The sequence below is a fragment of the Geospiza fortis genome, unplaced genomic scaffold (assembly GCF_000277835.1).
Source record: "Geospiza fortis unplaced genomic scaffold, GeoFor_1.0 scaffold271, whole genome shotgun sequence".
NCBI lineage: Eukaryota > Metazoa > Chordata > Aves > Passeriformes > Thraupidae > Geospiza > Geospiza fortis.
The window spans coordinates 1,337,990-1,361,613 of NW_005054405.1; the positions used below are offsets into that span (position 1 = coordinate 1,337,990).

The 23,624-nt window shown below is 36.4% G+C and overlaps 1 protein-coding gene across 2 annotated transcripts in view; it reads left to right on the top strand.

The window, feature by feature from the left end:
* NRXN1 (neurexin 1) overlaps window positions 1-23,624 on the top strand; it is a 671,624-nt gene that overhangs the window by 362 nt on the left and 647,638 nt on the right. For both annotated transcript variants that reach the window (XM_005426207.1, XM_031061247.1), the window contains exon 1: window positions 1-308. This exon is cut by the window's left edge and continues 362 nt beyond it. In XM_005426207.1, coding sequence (XP_005426264.1) covers window positions 1-308 — 308 coding nt within the window. The remainder of the gene's footprint in view (window positions 309-23,624) is intronic.

The following is a 23,624-nucleotide window of genomic DNA, read 5'->3' on the forward strand; positions in this document are numbered from 1 at the left end:
GGACATGACTGTCTTCAGCGGGCTCTTCCTAGGAGGGCTCCCGCCGGAGCTGCGGTCGGCGACGCTAAAGCTGACGCTCTCCTCCGTCAAGGACCGGGAGCCATTCAAGGGCTGGATAACAGACGTGCGGGTGAACTATACGCAGGCGTCGCCGCTGGAGAGCCAGGAGGTGCGGCTGGATGATGAGCAGAGCCGGCTGTGCGCCAGGGACGACGTCTGCCTCAATGGGGGCGTCTGCTCGGTGCTCAACGACCAGGCCGTCTGTGACTGCTCCCAAACGGGCTTCCGAGGGAAGGACTGCAGTGAAGGTAAGGGGCCATCTCAGCTCGCCCCATCGCCCCCCTCCCCATCGCTCCGTGGAGGGGACGGGTCAGAGGCTAGGCCTGCATGAAGTTTCATCTGTATGAGTGGATCTTCCTCCCTCCCCTCCCTTCCCACCATGTCCCCGGCTCCCCTCTTCCCCACCTTCTCCTCCATGTCTTCCATGTGTCTCTGTGGCCAACCATGGTGCCATCACTCTTCTGTTCTCTGCAAGGATGGGTGAGAGGAGGAAGAGGATGTTATCTGAGCATCTTCCTGTGATTTCGGGTTGTTCTGGGTAAAGGAGAGATGGGTGCTGGGTACCAGGTGTCACCCAGATGGCAGAGGGTGGCTAGAACCACGCTCGCTGGGAGCTGAGGGAGGGAACGTGCATGCCTATGACAAGCAGCTGGTGGTAATTAGTTTGGGGAGCAGGGAAATTGATGCTGGGCATAATTTAACTGGATTAAGTGCAAAGGTGACCTGGGCTTGGTTTTGTAGGGTAGAGGAGACCCAGAGTCCACTTTGTATTTGCCTCTGCTGTGTCATTGAAATAAAATCAGTGATTTATTTGTGAATTCCTTAAATTGTGGCTGGGGAGGAAGGGGATTAAACAGAGGATTATGTTTTTACATGAATGCGAAGGGTACTGCTTTGCAACATATTTAGCAATTCACCATGCCAGTTAGACAGGGAGAACACAAAAGGGCAAGGGGGAAGTACATACTCCAAGACCACAAAATGACTGAGTAGTTTTACCAAGGAAGAGGGAATCTAGAAAAACAGCAGTTTCCTTAATCTCATCTACAAATAAATCACTGGGTAAAATATGATTCATATTCAGTCCCCATTATTTTTGGCAAATGGAAAGAATGTGAACGTTTTCTTTGCAGATGCATGCAGGACTCTTGTTTTTATTATTTTGTTAGTAAATGTACCATTGCTTGCAGCTCCTTAGGCATAGAAATTATGTATGTTGTGTACCTAGAGCAGGACGTGAAGGTGTATAAATGAAATAAGAGTAAATGTATCAAGGGAAAATATTATCATGTCAAAATTGAAGAGCAATGACCTAAGTTTAAAATGTAAAAGGTAAATATGAATAAGATATTATCAAGGCCAAATTAACATCTTCACTGAGTGGCTGCATGACATTTATGGCTGAATAATTTGCCTTTAGCATTTCTATCAGATTTCACTCATTATAAGAAAGAAAACATCATTTGTGACTGTGCTTTATTATGTAACACCTTCTGTCCTTAGTGTCAATACTCAAAATGCTACAGTCATTCTGCATCCTGTTTACTTTATCAGCTGTTTATCTCTCATCTGCCATTTGTGAAAAATTCAAACCAAATTAACACTTTAAATAATTTTGTATAGGAGCAAATAATACTTTCAGAAAATTAGTCATTTGTAGTTTCAATTGCACCCATTCCTAGAAACTGAAATATCTTTTCTATTAGGTAAACCCTCTCAATTGATTTAGTATTTGGTTGTCAATTTTTAATATATGATACTACATAATATATAGGTACAATATTGAGTTGTCTTAGCATCTCTGAGTTAGGCCCTATTATAAAGAAAAAGAAAATTATGAGGTGTAACAGCTTTGTTAAAGCAATAATGGTATTTTAAATACTATTAATATTATTTTACATTTATATGCCCTTTACACTGAAACATAGTTTATTTATTTGAAGTTATTTTGCATATGTAATACTTATGTGAAAGAGTTCATGTGATTGCATGTAGTATCAGTCAGATAAATTATTGCCTTTACATAATAATAGGTTCAGTGGCTATTTTTAAGGAACATTTTTACGTTTAGATAAAATTTTAGAGAAATACATGCACATATTTATATTTAGTGAAAATTGTATGGAATTTTTAAGATAATACTCAAAATAACATTTAGAATCCCCTTCAAATTAAGGTAAAATGCTGACTTCATGAAAGTGCTAGTGATTTTACAGTAGGCGTCAGTGGCATCAAGATTCTCCTCACATGTCCCTTGACTACTAAGAAGCCTTATAAAATAATAGCAAAGCTTATAATTTTAACAGAAAGTATTCAGATTCTGATTTCATTTGAAACAGGAGGCAACGTTTGCCCTGACAGCAACATAAATGGAACTACATTGCAGTTTATACCTGTTAATTGAGAGAAGGTAGCAGCTGACACTTCCATCAGTCAAGTTTTGATGAAGGGATTCGAAGTTACTCATATGTGCCAGCAAAGATATTGAACTGTTGTAAATTATTTAATATTCTAAGAAACAGAAAAGGCAGAAGGATGAGTAAAGCCTTTGTATCTGCCAAGAAAGAAACCTTGGCTTGTGTTCTTTAGTTTTTGTAGCCAACATAGACATTAAGCTGTTGAACTTTGATCTTTTGTTCCCAGAATGTGTAAATTTCCCACAAGCCTTAGAAAGACATTGCCATTGCTAGAGGATCATCTCAGGCTGCAATTATCTGCAGGGGTCTTTTGGGTTTTCACTCCTACCCTTGTTTTGGTTTTTGTTTAAAAATGGTTTTAGGTAGGAAGACCCCCCCAACTTTCCATTTTTATCTGAAATTGTAGCCACATGTCCTAGTTGATACCTTTTCTTTAAAGGTGAAAGATGGTGATTAAATTCTTTCTCCTTGGATTTTTTAACAATATATAATTTTTTTTTTTTGCCTTGGATTTGTTGTTTTTCTATATCTCTGCAGTCTGCTAAAACACAGATTTCCTCAGTGTAATGAGGAGTGTAGGAATTAATACCAACAACAACAAAGAAAACCTTTTCAAAATGTTCTACCCTGATTGCACATTTAGGAATTAAAAAGTAATAAATTTAGAGTCAACGTTTCAATTCTTAAGATGCCATTTTAAATACAAATTTAGTCATTTTCAGGAGAAAATCTGGTGGGTTTTTTTCCCCAGATTTTCATCTTTGAAAAGGTTATTAATGATCCCTGAAGTAATTTTTTTTTTTGTAAGAATGAAGTTCAACCAAGTTTTGGGTTGGATTTTTTTGTTCTGTTGGGTTTTTTCTTTTTTTCTTTTTTTTAACAAAAAAATAGTAATTTAAATTATTTCCAGTAATATAATAATATAAATTATAGCAATATAAATTATTTCTAGTAGGCTTAACTGGTTTTATACCTGTCTAAATCAGGAGTAGCTTCATTTATGTTTTATGAACTACACCACTGGGAGAACAGGGCAAGCTAGGAAGGAACCATTCAGTCATTCCTTTTGTTCCAGTAGGATCTAAGTTCTCTTCAGTGGGAGAATTGGCATAAATCAGAGAAAAAGGACTGGAATTCTGCTTAAGTGTCAAGGATGTGCAGTCCATAGCAAAGAAAAATATGATCTCTAGCAGTTCTCTGGCTGATAGGCCCATGAATAAAAACAGTACAAGAGCCTTCTAAAAGATAAAATCTCTGCTTTGTACTGAAAAAGGCAAGTGTATATTAGTCCACATAATAATAGTGATTCAGTAGAAGGAAAAAATACACAAAATTATAATGAATTTTATTAGGAATAAGAGTAGCATTGAAATAGACCCTGACTGCAATGTCAGTTTTCTGTTAAGTTTTTGACATACAATTCAACCTTCTATTAGGTGAAAATTACAATATTTCCTGAAATTACTCAAATTGTTATGGCTTGATCCTATGATAGGGAGAGATTTTTATTAAAAATATATACTTTAAAGTCAAATTTTTAGTGCATTAAGTCAAGTTCCTAGAAGGTAAGGAGAATACATTATTCATAACAGTGAACCTCCATATTCTTCTTGTAATTTTTCTCCTTAGGTTAAAATGTCAAAACAAAAAAACACCTCTCTATTTTGCCTATTAAATGACTAAAATAGTGACCTTCTGTCTTCAGACAAAAAAAAAAAAAGTATTATTTTCCTTTCATCCTAATTTATATAAAAAATGCCTTGTCCAGTGTCCTGTCTGAGAAAGCAAGCAGGCAGTTCTAAAAGAGGTAGGAAAATCCACATGGTGCATTGAGTTGGGGAAAGTTTCTCACTGATGCTAGCTTCTTGTCACTCCATGCCTTTCTGCTTTTCTATATCTCTAGTGGCTTGGAAAAGTTGCAGACAGGATCCTTTATCGTTTTAAAATATAGCTTCCCTACTTACCTCAATATTAGCATCTATCCAGGCAATTGCTCTGTGAATTCAAACTATTCCTAACATGTATTTTAGCTGTTCCACTGAGTTTCTGGTTTGTGAGAAAAATGTTCAGGCAGCTGTTCACTGTAAGAGATACTCTTCCTTGTCAGATATTCAGAAGTTGATGCCAGCTATGTTTTGAACTGTGAAAGTTATTTTTGAGGAAGTCAGTTCCAGATGTCTCAGCCTAGCCAGCACTTAGATTTGTTTGTTTGGGTTCTGAATATACTGCATCAGTCTTTGTTGTATTTCATTTCGCATGTTTACTTTTTTAAAAGCCATCCAATATTTATACCTCTTTGAAATTTTTGATATTTTAATCCATTTTGTTCTCTTTATGTCTTGAATGAAACATTTGAACTTCTTTTGGCATTAATTATCTATTGCAAGTTGTGTGTTTGAGTGAGATGATGTTGAACTCGTTGCCAATAGTCATTCTTAACAGAGTAGTCACCATGGTCTTTTTTCCTCTTGAATCCTAGCTAAATCTACTTTGGACTATTAAATACTGTGAACAAAACTTGCCTTTTTGATTTACACTTCAGAATCTTTATCTACACGATCTGTATTTCTTTCTCTTGCTGAATTTCTTGTCAGTGCCGGTGGCCACTGGGGTGATGTTGGATTAGAGGGAAGGCTAGAAATGCACCAGTAGATTGCACTGAGGTTCTGTATATGTACAAATCATGCAAATAATTTAACATTCATTATTTCACTTTATTTAATATTTTGAAATGGTGACTTCGTTGTCAGAGTACAATCTTGAGAGCAGATAGTCAAGCAATCAAAAAGTCATTCAGAACTGTTACATCTGTTACATTCACATTTGGTCATATAAAAACCCAATCCTTATGTCAGTTTAAAGGGGAGTTTTGTGTCATTTTCCTAATGAAATTTGATATAGTATTTTGTTTGCCAGGATTCAGTATCATAGGATATTGATTTCAATATCTGCCTCATGTAAAATCACAGGAATTGAAATACTGTTTCACTGCCAATTAGGAGTTGGCAGTCTGTTTTATATTATCTTCTGAGAAGGTTTCTTGTTGAGTATTACTAATCCTTTCAAAATGATGATATTCAAATGCTTGTAGCCTAGATCTTGGTACTACAAGTAAATAAAATTTAATTAGTGAGGTTGTTGCTTCCCTTTGGACCTAGTTGAGGTGCTGGGTCCTTGTTAAATTTAAATCTATATTGTGAATTATAGACAGCTAATATGCTAGAATCTAGCACCATAGGACCTTGTGTCAGATTGGTCATATTCATTCAGAATTTAAAAATAATAGATATTAAAATTGTCTGTGTTTTGATGTAATTGCACTTCAGGGCTTGCAGGCATTTTGGACCAAATGTACTTGCTCTTTGGCTTTCTGTGAGTCTTTTAACAATGCTAGCCATAGCTTTGTGGGATTTTACCCCTTCATCATTACTGACCTGATGGACAGGAATGGGGGAAAAGGCTGACAATTAAAAATGAGCTCCTGATAGAAATAGTTTTATGTAGAGGCTAACATTAACATATGCAGCTTGGAGGGTTGATGCATCTTTTAATAAACATATAAAAATTGGTTGGTAACTTAAAAGAGAAAGCTTCATCCACCTCTTGGTGAATTTAATATGATGTTTTACCTACCAGAAAGCTTGGTGTTCCTTGTAGAAAGCATGAAACCATACTAGTTTCTGGAAAAATGCTGTGTCCAGTTTGTTGTGTTGTAGTTGAAACTTGTGTACCTTCATAAACATGATATTCCAGAATAGTGAAGGACATTCTGAGGTGTTCAATATCTCTGTGAACCTGAGGACTAAATTGTAGAGACCAAATATACTTCTTTCAATGGTTAGGGTGTAACAGACATACCTTTAATTGTGGTGTTATGTATAGAATTGACTAACAAAGTCAGTACTTTGCTGCCTTTATTTAGTTCTGTGCTGAGCTGGGATCATAATTTAATCTTTTACAAAGGATGTGCACTTTCATGAATGGCAGTTTCTCCTTCTGTACCGTGGTGATGGTATCTGAGTGTATCACAAGCACTTCACCAGCCTGGATTATATGGTTGTGTATGCAGAACTCAGTTTTTCAGCTCAAGTGTTCTTCTGCCAAGCTAAGTAGTTGTATGTGGTGAGTTCATGCAAATGTGTTGCCATTCTCCTGGATCTCAGAGTAGAATCAGTAGGATCAATAAGTGCTTCAATGAACAAAACATCTGCAGTAACTAATGAAGCAATGAAGTAGGAAAACCCATACGCTTTGATAGGACATTACTTTCTCAGCGACCCCGGCGAGTTCACACCACTTTTTCAGTTTGCCTTCTGTAAAGTGAAACTACTCCATACAGGAGCTTTTAGTAGGATCTTTTTTCCTGGTCATCAGATACTTGAAAGATCAGAATTTCTATTAGGGACGTAGGAGAGGAAGTCAAGACCTGAAGCTCCCTTTACTATTGTGCAATCACTTTAGTCTACAGGACTGATAATTGTTAGCTGGCTTTGAAATTGCAGGCCTTCCTGCCTCTCCATAGCTGAGTGTTCAGAATAGTGTGGTTTTCTTGCTTTTTTGTCTGTTCATGTCTGCCATTGTTCTGACTAGACACTGGAAATTATGTCGCTTGTCACCTGCCAGCCACTTCTCCTTTGACAATTCAGCTCTTCTGATGGTCACGAAAGTTCTTCGTAACACCCGTATAAAAGTCTTCCTTATTACTGTAAAAGGATCTAGGTTTTAATGTCTGAGCAGAGTGAAGAACTCTTGCTCCTAGTCAAAAACGACATAATTTTTTTAGCTTCATTCTCTTCCATTTTCAATGAAAAATCTGAGGGTGAATGTAGGAACACAGTTTATGGTAATTGGGAGGGGGGCTGTGGCTGAGCCTCATCCCTAATGGGTTACAGCTGTGAAAAGCAGGTGATCAGCATTGAAAGCAACGAGACATGGAGTGCTGAGGTGACCAATCACCAAAGGGAACAGAGGGCACACAGGTGCAATGCATAAACCATGAGGGATATAAAAGGTTGAGCTAAAGAACAAGAAGGGCAGATGCTTGCAGCCTTCTGAAGTGCTATGATGTTTTTCCTGTATGGGCAGACACCTGAAGCCTTCTGGTGAGGTAAGGTGTTACTCTGTATGGGGAAACGCTTAAAACCTTCTAAAATGGCATGGTGACACTGTGTGCTGTGGCTGGCTGGACTGCAACATGTGCTGGGACAGGTGAAAGTGAGAGGTGGCCTCAGTTCTGCCTTCCTTGAGATTGTCAAGAAATGAGACAGAGGTAGCTGGCAGCTATAGAACAGGATTCTGTGATGAGATTTTAGATTTCTTTAGTGCTATAGAGTGTATTAGGCACCTACAATTACTCAGTTATGTCCTAATAAGCAGCAGATTTGGCACCTTTTAGATATCTGAAGAAAATGTGTTCTGTTTTCATCTTCCACTGGAGTCAATTTGAAGTCCCATTGACTCAAGTTTGGAATTAGGGCAAACCTAATAACCTGCTGATTCTGAACTTATTATTCAAGTAGGAATATGAAAACAGAGAGAACTAGGGCAAATTAAATAACCTGCTGATTCTGCCTGTAGTATTCATCTGGGAATGTCTATAGAGAAAATACTTTTCATGAATTCTGATATTTATTGCCATGATCATCTTCACTATAATTATTCATTAACTTAATATGTGCCTTATGAACCATGCTGGAAGAGTGAAGTTATATGACTAATTTTGTCTTAAATGTAAGACTCTCTGTGATTTGAGGGAAAACTTGATTTCCCAAACAAATGGATGGTGCAGAATCACATTTGCAGTTGCTGCCACTACAAACTATGAGACAGTGGATTTTGCCTACGTAAGTGTAACACCTCAAAAATGCTACACAGGTGTGCAAGTCACAGATTCCTTTCAGGCTGTGGCACATTGCTCAAAGTCTTGAAATGAGAACATCTGACTTTTTGATTTTTGTCTAGAGAAAGAACTTTGCATTGCTTAAAGGCAGAGAAACTTGATCGATTCTTCCCCCCATGCTGTCTTTTTATGATTAAGTGAATGTGTACAGCCATTAAGGAGGTCGCTGGCATTACCCTATGCACCTGAAATGTGTATCACAGTTCCCAAATTTCTGAATTACAACTCAATTTCCGTGGCAGAATGACCTTCTTGTTCATCTTCTTTCTCTTTCGTGCTTTTTAGCTTTGACAAAAAACATTTAAAAATGACATTTTTTTCAGAGGAGGTATTTCTATCAAGAAAAGATGCCTTGAGAAAGATTGCATATATGTAATATAAATTCTTTTTTTTGAATGAATGTATAGAAAATGACAGAATTAGTGACTAGACATGGAGTGAAGATCTGTATCTCAATACTGTAATTTTCTTTATTATCTTGATTCTTCTTTGTTTCCAAAGGTAACAACAGGAGTCTTCACACACCTGTCAGCATTTGTACAATAGGTGTCTAGGGCACAGCCACAATGAATACCTTTAGAATGAATTACAGCCTTGTGATGTAAAGATTATATTAGTTGTTAATAAAAATGGGAGAATAGGGCCCTAATGCTAGGAAAAAAGTGCTCTTCAGCCTTGAAGATGTTATCTTCCCTGATTCTGAATCATGCAAGTGTGACACAAGTGGTATAAAAAAAACTTGGATTCCACTGGTTGTTGCGCAGCAACAGGCTTACATTTTACATTTCAAAAATTTGTACATTTTGTGTTTGTAAAACCAGACTCTTGAGCTTGGAAGGTCCAGGGCCAGGAGTCAGAGAGGCAGGTGAGACACAGGAGCTCCTTCCCAGGCTGCACACACTGCTGTGTTTAACACAGTGATCCTCAGTGATTTCAGTCTGCTGGGGTGGACTGGTGCTTCACATGACATCCTGCCTTAGGAAAGCAGTGGAATTTCTACAGGAGGTTTCCAGGAATGTTGGTCCTGACAGAGAGATTACTAGTGTTGTGCATTTTGAATTAGCTTTTTTTTTCCCCCATTTTTTCTTATCAGAGCAGAGACAGGTGAAAATAGAATTTAGAAACCCACAGATGTAAGTCAATTGGTTCTTAAGACTATTGTGGGGTGATATAGGAAAGATTTGTAAACATATTTTTTAAGAACAGATCAGTTCCTTTCTTCTACACCCTTCTCAGATGAATGTTGCTCAACTTCCCAGGAGCTGGTGCTCTGTGATTTTTTTTCTCCTGTGATATTGCAGAAAAATAATTTCTGTAACATTATTGCATTGCAAAGAACCTGGAAGGGTTTTTTTTAAGAATATATAGTTTTTCAGAGATAAATTATGGACTATCATTCAACATTAACAAAATATTTGTTTGGTTTAGTTGAACATTTACTAAAGAATTCTGATATAGATCTCACATTCTTACATAAAACATTCCTGACTTAAGTATTATGAGAAAAACATCAGAATCTTCCTGGTAGTTCACCAGAAGAAAATATATTCAAATCACATTTTCTTTGTTGGCCCAAATCTCCACTCCTTTTCTGTGAACACTGTATCGGTTATAGTAGTTTCCAGGAATTTCATTGGGGTTTTTTTTGTCACTGTTCTCCATCCAAAATACTTGAAGGAGCAGCTAGGATTGAAATTAGCCTTGAATTTGTTTTTTTTTCTTTTTTTTTTTTTCTCTGTAGCAGTTAAACAACTGAGTCCTGAATTACAGGAAGTTGTACAGTAATAATAAACAGTACAACACAGGTTTTGTTTTCTACATTACAAATTTCAAAATTCAAGACGTTACGGAATATGGATGAGGTTTGAAGTTCTGAGAGAACTGTTTCCTATTCAAGTTTTTATAACAAAGAAAATTCTTGTGACAAAAAGTTCAAGTGATAGAAGTTTTGACCTCCTATTCTTGCAAATCCACTGACAACCACAATTCATGTTGGCATCCGGAGGTTTTACCTATTGTTTTAGCACTGGCTGGATCCCATTCTCCTTTTTTAAATATCATTTGGGTCTTTAAATAAGTAAAGACCCAAAAAATTACCTTTTTTGCACATTATAAATACCTACACCATCCAAGTTTGCTGTTCAGGCACATCTTACCCATTGTGATACCATGAGTCATCCTGGTGGATTTTGTAAATCTTAAACCATGAAAACATCCAAGTGATGCAAGGGGAAAAAAACTCCTTCCAATTTCTACCCTACATAAAAAAAAAGAATACAAACAGAAACATTCATTGCACTCTAAGTTAATGGCACCGTGGGAATTCAGAAGCAGAGCTACCTTCAGTGAGTGGTGGCTTTCATTTTTTTTTCTTTCTTGTGTTTAAGCATGGAATTTGTCTCTTCATTTAATTCACATTTGCATTAAAAATAACAAAAAGCAGTCAGTGATGCTGTATCTATTGTGATTGAGGTACCTCAAATTCAAAAGCATGTCTCTAAGAGCTTAGAAGTATGTAGTTATTTTGATTTTGCACTTTAAGTTGGGCTCATTGCTGCTTTCATAGTGAGATGGGTACAGGTTTTGATGTTACTCAGCTTTGCTCTTCCATAACTTCCTCATCAGAAATCTAAAAAACCGTACATGAGTGTGTCTGAGCTCTCAGTGACTTACACTAAGCTTTCAGTCATTAGAGAATGCAGAAAGAGATGCTAAGTTTGATTAATCAAAGGAATTGGAAGAGAAAAATATTCTTACAAATCATATATATTGTTCTGTACAATATTTCTAAAATATTTTGCTTTTGTAGATTTTTCACATTCTGTAGTCGTTCTGTCAATTGATGTAATTAAATTACTTATTGTAGTGCTCTTTTCTGTGTAGATTAGAATTGATGTCTCTTGAAGTTGATTTGGCTGTTTAGCCATTGTAAAATAAGAGCTAAGTCAGAATCAGGTCCTCTGATTAGGAAAAAGAAGAATCTTTCAACTGCATTAATATTAAAACACCCTGAAATGTCAAGAAATAAACAGGCTTAATCTTGCCCTCTACTATATAATGCTACTTTGCAATCTTTATAGAAATCCCCTTTTGCATTCAGATGTACAGAGAGATCTTGTCAGCTCAAAAGTGACTGGTGGGAAGCTTTGCCTGCTTGTCTCTCACTCCTGTAGGTTGCAACAACTACTTTTTTCCACTCTTCAGTTTTTCTCTTTTGTAGGAGCATGGTAAGAACTTGCAATGCCATTTTTCCTTACAAAATTATGAACTAATGGCTAAGAAAGTGTAATATTTTAACCCCACTCTGACCCCCACTGAGCAGAATACCTATTCTGTATTAAAATTCTTGCCCTTTAAAGTACTGTCAAGTATTTTTGTCATCTATGTGTTTGAGTCAATCTTTGCACTCCCTTGGTTACACTTAGACACACATTCAGAGCACAGGCTTTTAAATCCCAGCTCAGTATGGGCAGTTTGCATCTTCTCCAACCAGCCTGAGTCCTCAGTGTCAGTCTAACAGTGATGAATGTACTGCGCTCAAAACTTATGCTCAGAGAATTTTATAAAATAAGCACTATAGCACTTAGAAGCTATGAACTGTCAGGACAAAATATGCTATGCACTTTTAATTTCATCTGTTTCTGGGTATCCATTATGAAGTAGTTTTTAATTACATGATCATATATGACTATCACTGAGCTTTCTGCCTCCTCTGTGCCTTCAGTGCATAGCCTGGATAATAAGTTCTTCAATATTTGGTTTTCTATTTGCTGTTCTGTTTGTAGCCCTGAGCCTTATTCATTGTCCATATTAAAATCATTTCTGTGAAGAGAAATCAGTAATATTTCCCAGGCTTTTCGGAGGTTTTCATAGATACAACACCTGAGCTGCTGTGCAAATATTGAGAATTGCACAATGCCTATGCAAGATGCTCTCATTCACAGTGGAGAACTGAGGCAAGAGAGACTGCAGGTGAAAACATTCCCTGAGTGCCCATCTGAAGTTTTTTCTGAGTACTTCACAGATAACATCATGCACTCCAAGCCTCCACTGGCACTTGAAAGCACAGCTGGCTCTGTGTTCTGGGATTTCCATCACAGTGCTCTCTCCGAACAAATATTCAGAGCAACATTAGGAATGGCCACCCAGAAAATGCCTGTCTTGGAAAACCTGACCAAAATCATGTTGAATTTTTAGGAGAGACGGGACTAGAGTAGATTTCTTTGTTCAGCTCTCCTTGTTCTGAGGTATACCCCACTCCTTTCCAGCGAGGGCAGATGCTCTGCTCACTGGCACAGCAGCTTTCTGTGGTACTCAGTCATTACTTCTGGCTAAGAATAGTCCTCTGTGTGCAGATCAAGTGAGGGAAGCTCTGGAGAGAATTACATTAAACTGTGTAATTAAAGGCTGTATCCTACCCTACATGAATAAAGTAGATGGATCTCAGTTACGTAAGAAGCCTTATGTCTCAAAGCTGCTATTTTTGACTTTGCAACCTAAAGAACATTCTTTTAAGATAGTAAAATAGGCAGTGAGTATTTTTTTTTTCTTAAGTTTTTAAGACTCTTCTCCCACACAGACATCCCATTGTGTTTTCTGTACTTGAATGAGGAAGCTGCCTTTCTGCAGGGCCCATTCCAGCAGGGAATTTGCTGAGGGACTAACACTTATTCCCTGCTCCAAACCTGAGTGGCTGGACCTAGCGCAGGTTAGAGAGTTTTGAATGACAGGGGGGACCTGCTGAGGCTGAAGTTAAAGGGCTTTGAGGAATTTAGTGGTAAAACTCAAGACATCTCCACTAATGCTTTGCAGCATGCACGTTTTAGGAAACATTTGCAATTTGAGCAAATTCTGATTGGTTTTCAAAGGGTTGGCAAAAGGCTTACACCCAAAAGTCAAGTTACTCCTGCCCAAATGGTTTTTACATGTCTGCTTCAAAATAAGACTGAAGTCAAAAGGAATCAGAATGGAAATGAAACTTACTCAGAGTTCCCTTGGGGATATACTGCTGCTAACATAAATGTCAGATTTTCAGTTGAAATGTTTGGGTCTTTTTTACTAAATCAAATACAGTCTTTTAAGATTGAAAAAAAGAAGACTTCCTTACTTTACTGGGTCACTCTATTTCCAGTAATTACTGTAATCAACGTTCCTCCATGGTAAATGTGTCTTTTAAAGAAAAAAATTTTAAAAGCCACATGAAAGTCTTATGCAAAATTGTTTCAATACATTTCAGAACCATTTTCCCAAGGAAATGAGTTTAAGACTAAAATATAGACATAGTATTTGCATGTCTGCTTATCAGTGTTGCCATTTTTTTAATGGCCTAAAAATATTTCTTAAACCTGCAAAAGTTTTATATAAGGACTAGTATAGCCATAATAAAGTATTCTGTACACAAGAGCCAAAAATGAAGTATTAATCTTTGACGTGACTGGACAACATTTTTAAGACACTTCTGCCTTTATACATGCCACATTTATAAATGTTCCAGGGCCTTTGACACACCTTTGGTATTTTTCCTCCTTATTTAGAGATTGTTACTTTCTCTACTTGCAGAACTAGATGCTCTTTCTTTCCCTGTGTGTTAAAAAACTATAAAGGTTAAAAATATTTATTTTCCCTTTTCCTTTCCATGCTTTATCTTGTATCCACTATGTAGTAGTTTTCTGGAAAGAATACAAATAAGGAGCTTTTAGGGCAGGAGGTGAAGACAGAATAAAGTCACAGTCAAATTCCTACTAAATTTCTTTCTTATCACTTAATTCACAGATGGTCCCACTGTATTTGGCTGGATTATTTATATGAATAATTTTATCCCCTTAATCCCCAGTATAATTTAATGTATGTATTATTATGCTGCAGATAACCAGCCTTATTTTAATAGTACAATATGGCTGTTTACAAGCATGATTATCTTATATGTTACCTCATGGTATTTTAATCATCCAGTGACATTTTCAGGAATGTTAAATGTTATTACTCCCACTGATTTAAATGGGACTAAGCGTGTTAGAATGAATGAAAAGTTTTTTAAAATAAAAAAGTTCAATAATCAAAAAAGAACTTAAATTTTGGTTTAAGAAGAATCAGATACAAGCTAAACTGCAGAATCATAGAGGACCAATAAAAGTATTTACAGTTTTAGAGAAAGTTATCCATCTTTTTACATATTATAAATACTGTGCCTAGTATGTAGTCTAATTAGATTCATCTTTAGAAATGCCTTTTTTAATGAATAAAGGCCTTAAGCTCAGATGTCTGTATGCATATAAATTTTCTTCAGGCTCAATGTATGTGTCCTTTACCACCTTCCTGTTACATTTTCTGTGAAAGAAATCCAGTGCTGTTTCTTTAGGAAAGCTTAAATTCTACAGCAAAATAGTACCAGTCAGAAATCAGAGTCCTATGTAACATCCCTAAAGGCTGTTTTTTGCTAAGCAGTGAAGGGAGTATAATTTAATACACTATGATTTTACTGTCATTTAAAATATGTCCCCAGCTCAGTAAAGTGCTCTGCAAACTTCATGTTTTTCTTTTTGAAACATGGTAGAAATATACCAAGAGTGAAAGAAAAGTTTAGTGAACTAAGGGGACCATAGAATATCAACAAAAATGTATTGGCATTCCATCATCATTACATCTACTATCTACACTGCTCAGACTTCTCAGATTTATGTGATTGCAACATTCATGCAGTTCATAAAATGGCTAAAAACTATGCTCAGTTTAATACATTTATAGAGAGCAAATTGTCCTAAATGTGATTTTACAAAGGCGCTTAAATTGAAAAAAAAAATCAAAAAATTGAAATTAAATAATTAAAGGCAATACTTTCCTTATTAACCAGAGGCTATTTAACAACTGTTAATATGTTTAATGTGTTAAAACCTGTTAACAGTTTTTTTTTTTTAACTGTTAATTTTACAAAAGTTAATGTTAACTATTTTACAATTGATAATGTGCCATGTCTGGGATCTATAACAGTAAGATTAAAAATTAGTGTTTTTTGCCCTCTCAGCTACAGGAGAAGTGGACGTGTGACTCTTACATTTCTTTGAATTTCTGTCTATATAGATGTGATTTCCTGCAAGCACTAATTATTGTCATTGTTCTGGCCAGAACAAAAAATATATAAGGATTTATTAGAGATATTAGGAAAGCTTTTAGTGATTTGGAAAATGTTTTCTCTCTTTTAAAGGTGTTTTCAAAGTATTTAAGGTAAAATTTGTCTCTCAATAAGCCTGGTAGATTCACTGTACTATGTCTCAATGAAAATTGTCTTCTGTGAGTCAGTAGCATCACTTTTAAATCAAATCTTGGGAAACCTCTTTGTAATGAAGTTTTTGTAGCTGTCAAAAATATTTCTGAGAGTTGTTTTTCTTTTCCCTGCATTCAAAAGAGATCCCTGAATGTATTAATTTTTCTAAGTTTTTCAGCTAAATGTCAATATGACTTGGTGTTTCTTTTGACTTTATGCAAGTGACAGCCTGGAAAACTGTTGACAAGATGAAAGACTGGCAATATCATTGAAGCAAACCTTTGATAACCAAACAAATGATATCAGGAAAAGACTGTAGCAAAAATACCTGAAGTTTTATTAGATATCATAGTAGTATATCAAGTTTCAGCAAATTATGGGTCCCTGATTTTGTTGCGCACTGCCTGTCTTTAAAGAGAGAGCAAAAGTCTCACCGTGAGTCTCATCCTGCATTTCTTAATCCCTTTTTTGGATTAATAAGAGCTGTATGATACTTAATGTGCAACCAGCTGCAAGTTCCCCTCCAAAACCCAGTAGGGTTCCTTCAGAAAATCATTTAAATTGTGTTAGTGACCTTTGCTCCTAGGGTTTGCAGTTGGGTTTTGTTTTTTGCAGAACTGGCTAGAGTTGAGAAAAACTTATTATGAAACAAGACTTTTAGGCTTTGGACCCAGATATTATTTCTTCTTTAGAAACTGGATGCTTCATAAATGATTATATCAGATGAAGGATAGACATCTGGAAGCATAAAACGGGGTGGGAGGGAAAGGAGAGATGAAGAACTGAGAAGTAATTAAGTTCTGGAAATGGGATTTGGAATTGCTATTTTATTTTCACTATTCTATTACAAGTTCTTTATATATCTCAAGTATTTAATCTTTCTCACAGTTTTTCATCCCTAAAATAAGGTTAATAATATTCACTGTCTCCTCTACCATTCCCTGTCTTTTTTGTTTAGTGATGTCTGAGGTTTAAGAACAAATTTCATTATATTTTTTTGCCAATACCTACTGCAAGTGAAGTAGATCTTACTTATAGTTTTAGATGTGACATATTATGCACAGTATTGAGCTGTAGTTGAGATACAAACATTGGAGCAAAAATGATGAATAAATTATTGTAATGTAGAGTATTCCAGGCTGACTTATGGGTAACTAAATTCCTGGTGTATTCATATGTATTCTTTGCAAACAAATGTTCTTCTTTGGAATATCCATTTTGGGCCTGGTTTGTGGCTTATTTCTCATAGCATGACATGGCAACAAGATCTGTTGAGTAAAAACTGTTTTTTTTTTTTATAAAGAGGTGCTAAAAATGTGACATCAAGAGAGTTTTATCTACTTTGCAAGCAAAAGCAAAGATGCTTTTTGGAAATGAATTGAAAACCTCCTAAAATAGGTGTAAAAATGTATTTTAATGGATAAATGTCAGCAGAGAAGAATTTTCTGAGGTGTACTGCACTCTAATGGTACTTGCTGATGGCATTGTGTAAAGGATTTTAGGGCTTTCCAGCAGAAATAATTTACAAAATGTCACAGAATGTAAAGCTTTGTGGTGGCAAAAAGGTGTAAGGGAGAAACAGTGGTTTTCCTTAATACCTGGTTAGGCTAAGGCTATTCTGAACCATACAGACTGATTAGTTGGTAAAGAGGAAAGAAAGCACTTTTGTAAGCTTCCAGATTTTGGTTTTTCTGCTAGTAAGAATTTGCCTAGAAGCATAAGATGAATTTGTTCATTTGTGTTTGAATTGAAATGAAGACCTGATTTTCATCAATGTAACAGTGGAATGATTCTCCTCAGGCAGTCTTTGAAAGCAAGGGAATATTCTGTCTGACTTCAGAAATTTTTGGATCAAGGGGTTTGGTTCTACCTCAGAGTGCTTTAACTCTCTGCCATGGAGTTTAGCTATATTATTTTTCATGAGAAATGTATCCAAATGTGTTGTTTTACTAACGATTTATAAAACAGGTTGTGCAGAAATAATTTCTATCCGATCTTTCTATGATGAAATAATGTTACAATAAGGGGTTTCAAGGGTACGTAGCTTCAATGACTTTACTATAGCATTTGATATCATGGAGGTCTCATGAGGATATCTTGAGATAGCAGTTGGACAGTAGATTAACGAGTCATTCACTTGTTTATCATGCAGAGTGAGTAGTTGTTTTTAAAAGGATCTCTAGACAGTCCAAATGGCCATGTGAAAATATGTAAGTGGGACTGACCAGACAGTCCAGCTCCACACTGTTTGCCATTTGGATGAAATGACCAGACAGAGAGTAAATGACATCTGTGTCATAGCAGAGGATCACCTACTGAAAATGCAAAATCTACAGGGGGAAAAAAAAAGAATTGGTTAAACATATGTGAAAGGGAGTCCTAGGTTGCATTCTGGTTCCTGTGGTGTTAGATCTCATCAGGTATTAGAGAGCCACGAAGAGGCAGTGATGTGCCAGCTCCTTTCCATGGGGGCATCTGCATGATGCATTCAGCTGAACTGCACAGCCAAGCAAGGCCTGTAAATGGGATCCCAGGGAAAAAGTGATAGGAGAACTCTTTCTAGTGGCACAGACAGATCCCAGAATGAGCAATCCACAGTGCTGACCCAATGTGCTCAGTTTCAGTTTGATTTTTAAGCAGAATGACAAGGGGGTTGGAGAAAGCAAAGCACTTTGGCTAAGTGAGATGTCAGCAAGTCTGAGATTGCAGGAGGGAGCATGGAGGATTCACTCCCTGAAATCTGTGAGCAAGTCTACTGAACTTGAAAACTCCTAATCAGAGGAGAACTAAAGCATTATCTATATCTTACATGTTTAATCATTAAAGGAATACAAAAAAAGAATAATAAAAGAACTGGTTACTCTACTGTTGAACAGATTACTGGGGTTTGAAATAATATGTTATTGAGTTGAATAATATTGATATGTTTATTTTGTCTTCAAAATCTTTTTAGTCTGGTATTTTAATTTCACTAAGTAGTGAGGAAATATGGAATCTGTAGCTTTGAAGGCCATAATACTGCTCCATTCCCTCCTCTGGAAAAAATAAATCTTCTGTTATAAATAACAGATGTACTAAAAACATGCTTTTAAATGGAAGTAGCCATAATCATAACAAGATTTTATGAATTTTTCTAGACAGAGTGTGCTTACTCACCTCTCATGATGTCTGTAGGAATTTGCTGGCAAACTAATGAGTGCATCCCATTCCTTTCCCTTTCCTTGTCATAGCTGTGAATGTTGCCACTATGGGATTACTGGAGATAGCATACACACCTCATGGAATAGTTTATGGAGTATCTAATAGAACATTCCTAGAAAAAAAAATAAAGTACTTTTTGAAACATATACTAATCTCTGGCAAAATATTGCATTCCCAAAATCTGACAAATGTATTTTTAAATTGCTAGTAAGATTTGCATGTGCCCAAAACCTGTTGCTACTTTTGATCAGCTGTTTTCACTGATGGTTTTGGGCAAGAAATTGCATGTTCAATTTCCTTAGTATAGGATATATATTTCTTTTATTGGAAACATATGAAGTAATTTTTTCTCTCTGTTTTATCTATTCATCAAGGTATATTGTAGTGCAATTCTATTTCAGCAAATGATGATGCAGCACTTTTTATTTGTGGGGGAACAGGGTAAGATAGGCATTTTTATCTACTGAAATTGCTTACTTGCAAAGAAGATGTTGGGAGTCTGGAGGAATTGATCAAGTTGTTTCTGTATTCTTTTCGTAAATAAGTTTTTAGCAGAAGCTATTAATTAGAAGAAATTTGGGGATGTTTAAGGAAAACATGGCAGTGAGAGAGACAAGACTGTATGTTTATTTAGGATTTCCATGTGCCTTCTTTAAAAAGCCCTCAAAATATATATTTCAAGTTGTGAAAAAGAGACTTACATGGTCACTAGGTTTGGGACTTGGAATTCTGATTTAGTGATTTTTTTAAAAAATTCTTTAAGGATAATACTAAATTGTTGAGTGGTGTTTAAATCACACATGCCAGCAATAAACGACAAATCTCTGGTTGTTTTTTCTTCACAAAAACTGTCCTTTACTCAGATCCACTGAGTAATAAATTGCACTCTGCAATTTCATTCAAGAACCAACCAGGGAGAGAATAAAATCCTAAAGGTTTTTTTACTCACCTATTAATTGATAATAATGTGCTACCTTTCAGATATATCAGGCCTGTAGTTCTTACAACTGGGGATTGTATTTGATTTTTTAAATTCAGTCTTCTTTAAATGTCAGTGGACATGGTTGTGATACCCAATTTCTATCGGGAACTACTTTCTCTTATAGAAGTACTAACAGACTTGGCTTTATTTCCTCTAATCCCTATGCAAAGATGTTGAGGAGGATTAGGTTATTCTTGGGTGAAATATCATTTTATTGTATTTTTAGAAATTTTATTATACAAAAATCTTTCATGAGCTACCTGACTTAAACAGCATGACTGTTAAAACTTTCTAAGTATGCTCAGGAACAGGGTTTTTTTTAAATAAATCCTCCTGAGAGGTCACATTCTCTCTGTGCCTGAAGTGAACCTGAAGGACTTTTAGCTTGTGGTCTGTACTGTGCTTGCAGTGCTTTCAGAATATAAGACTTAATGGGTTAGTGGGTTCTCTGCTAAATGCCTTTTTGGTATAAAATTTTCATTGGTCTTAAATCCACGAGAGTTTTGCCATTCCTGTTGTTTGTTTGTGGAATTAATGGTATGGTTGCACCCATTCTGACACGTGAGAGTTCTCCAGGGTCCAAGAATAACTAAAACAATTTGGCAGCATTTGTGCCTCTCGTGATCTCAAATGTTTGAAAATTGTCTTGGTTGTTCATTGCATTTGCATTAGTCCTTCTGGTATGTGCCTGGAACAGAAGTTACCTAGTTTGCTGACAGAATGTAGACACATTTTTTATTTAATATCTGACTTAAATTTACAGATAAGGTCAAATGGGTTTTTTTAGATTATTTCCTCAAGGACCTTGTTGAATTGGCTCTTTTATGAATAATCATTATTTTCCTGCACTTCCCTTTTTGACAACACAGACTATTTTTATTTGAATGTATATTCCACTTATAGAGACAGGCTGTATTCAGAAATATAATTACATATGAAAGAATTACAAATTATAGATAATAAAGATACACTGAAAGGAGAATTCTTACCCAATGTATGTGAAATTGAAACGGGAAGTTTAATTGTGGAACATTTCTTAATGAATGTGATATGTCTGTGCTGTGAAAAGATAGAAACTGATATAACCAGTTGTATTAAAAAAAAAAAAAAGAAAGCAGTACCTACTTCTTTTTATGGAGATAGACCAGAATTCTAAATGGAAAAGTGAAGGAGGTATTTTAAGCTCATTGATTAAAGGCCAGTGTAGGAGCCAAGGAAAATGAAGGAAATCTACCACTCAGGTGTACTCTTGAAAGCAGCGAAATAGGATTCTTGCTTTTGTAAGAGATTAGATTGCTGTGAATGCAGTACAAGAGCTCTCCAAGGGGTAAGACCTTCACACTGGCCATTTCAAAGAGTAGCCATTCCTCAGGAAATTGTCCAAGAAACTAACCATATGGCCAGTCTGGGCCACAGGAAAAAATAGTAGTAAATCAGCAGGATGCAGTTGGACTATGTATTCTTTGACTCAGAACAGGTGCTTTCACATTATATTTAGGACCTGTCCAAGCACTAATAATTGAACAGCAATGCTCAGGTCAGAATTTGATAGCAGCACTGAATGTGTTTTATCTTGGAAAGGCAAGGATCCAATGCTGGATCCATAGGGCAGCATTTTCCTAGAGGTTATCCTGGTGCTTCATCTCTTAAAAGGCAAAGATTGTTTTGCTTTGTGTTTATTTGGCTCTCTATTGACTAAAATCGCCCCTCCTTCCAATTTATATTTCTCTTTTTGCTTATCTATTACCTCTATACTTCTATTTTCTCATTCTTCTTGTTTTTCGCTTCTTTTTCTTGGTCTTGGAGTCTCTTTGGCTTTAGGTATTAAACAAATCAACCAAAAATGGACAAGTCCAGTAACATTTCATGGTTTTGTGCCTTGCTTTTCCAACAAGACTGGTTCAGATTTCTGATTTTTTTTTTTTTATCAGAGCAACCAACTTTCTATCAGGATACAAGTCCATCATAATAAAATGCATTTGTCCTCATTACCATCTAAACTTCTGCTGAATAGTTGTTTTGGCTGCGTAAGTGTGAAGTTTGTAAAGATGATGACTTAGTCTGAATTGAACAACTACATTTTGGAAGCCAGTGGTGTGTATACATACTACAAGGCCAGTGTCTCTAAGCATCCCAGCTTGTGTTAATCCAATGATACAACTTGGATTTTATCTGCCACAAATCTCCTGCTCTAGGAAGATACCAGTTGAATTGGCCCAGGTTCCTTTAGAATTTCACCAAGAGCCTTCAGGTCAGTGTAAACATCTGTTGGAATTTCATGCTAACTTTGCTACTTGACCGTGACTATGTGCCTCCTATTGATTCTGCTCACCATTGTGTGCCAAAAAATGCCATATAATCCTTGGTTCAGCACTCCTGCAATCTGCTGTTGAAATCTCTGTCAGCTGCACTCATTTAATTGCAGTGCTCCTCTTTTACTTCACATGCCATTTCCGTTTAAGGAGATACACCTGTTACTATCCATTATTATTCTTTTTTTTTTTTTGTTAATGAATATAATACTCATCTTGTGTTGATCACATTTTCCAGAAATGACAGGATGTCTGAGATTCTCATGAACTTTCATTTTAGCATTCCCCAGTTTTCACATCACCTGATTTGCATTGCTGATTCGTTCTGGATGTTGAACCACATTCCACTAAAATTTCCTCCCTCACATATTTGATTCTTATACCAAGTCAGAATTACTCATATTCCTTATTGAATGATATTAAACACAGTAATAAAGATATGGAAATGTATGTAGCAATCATAATTGGTTTTAGATGGCCTGTGTTACTGCAGATGGCTTGTACAGGTTTGAAAGGTTGACAGGAAATATTTTATTCCTTTACAATCTCCTTGAGTGCCCTAACTCTCCTTTTACTGCTATGTCTTCCAATTTCTTTTCCTTAAAATTGGTTCCTTTCCCATTTCTCCATTTCCTGTGTGGTGATCTTTTCCAGTTTTCAGTGATGTTGGCCTCTTTCAACCTTCCCAGTTCTACTGCCAGCCCCTTTTTCTATAAAGACCTGGCTAAGGGGTTAACTGTTTTCAAGGGGCTCACAGTTCTTTATTCAGTATATTTATTCTTTTGCATATTTTTCTCCTTTGAACCACTCTCTCTAGAATTTGGTCACTCATAATGACTTTTTTCTCACCCACAGTGAAACCTTTGAAGCTGTGTGTGGAAGAGTAAACTTTTTCTACCTTAAGCTGTAATTTCATTCAACTTCCTTTTACTGCTGTCTCCAAAGGTGGGATTTAGAGAGCTTTAACACAGTGGTGTGTTGTAATGCTGCCTATTGTAATACATAATACACTTTATTAAATATATATGATACAGTTTCTTATAAATGTACTTAGGAAGTGACACAAATGGAACAGCAGAGCACCAGGACCTCCTGCTCAAAATTGTTAATGCTGTTCATAAAAGAAATCCATATGCAGTACTACAGAGCTCCCATGCCTTGGAAATCATGCTGAAAACAAAACTGAACGCTTGCTGTAGTGGAAAAGTTTAAATCAAACTGCCTACAGCAGCTCCTTTGGGAGCCCACGTTTGGGTTTGATACAGCTGGAGCAGCACTTGGGTGTTTTTCAGTGTAATGCAGCTGTTGTGGTTTCTCCCCACCCTGGGTTCCAATGTGCAGGCAGAGAGGCTTCACCAGCCTTGCAGAGGAGAGGAAATGCTCCAAGAAAGGCGGCTGCCAGGGACTTCCTTGAAATGCAATTGTCTGGGAAGATCAGCAGATAAAGGGAATGCAGTGAGAGCAGCAGATAAAGGGAATGCAGTTTCATTCC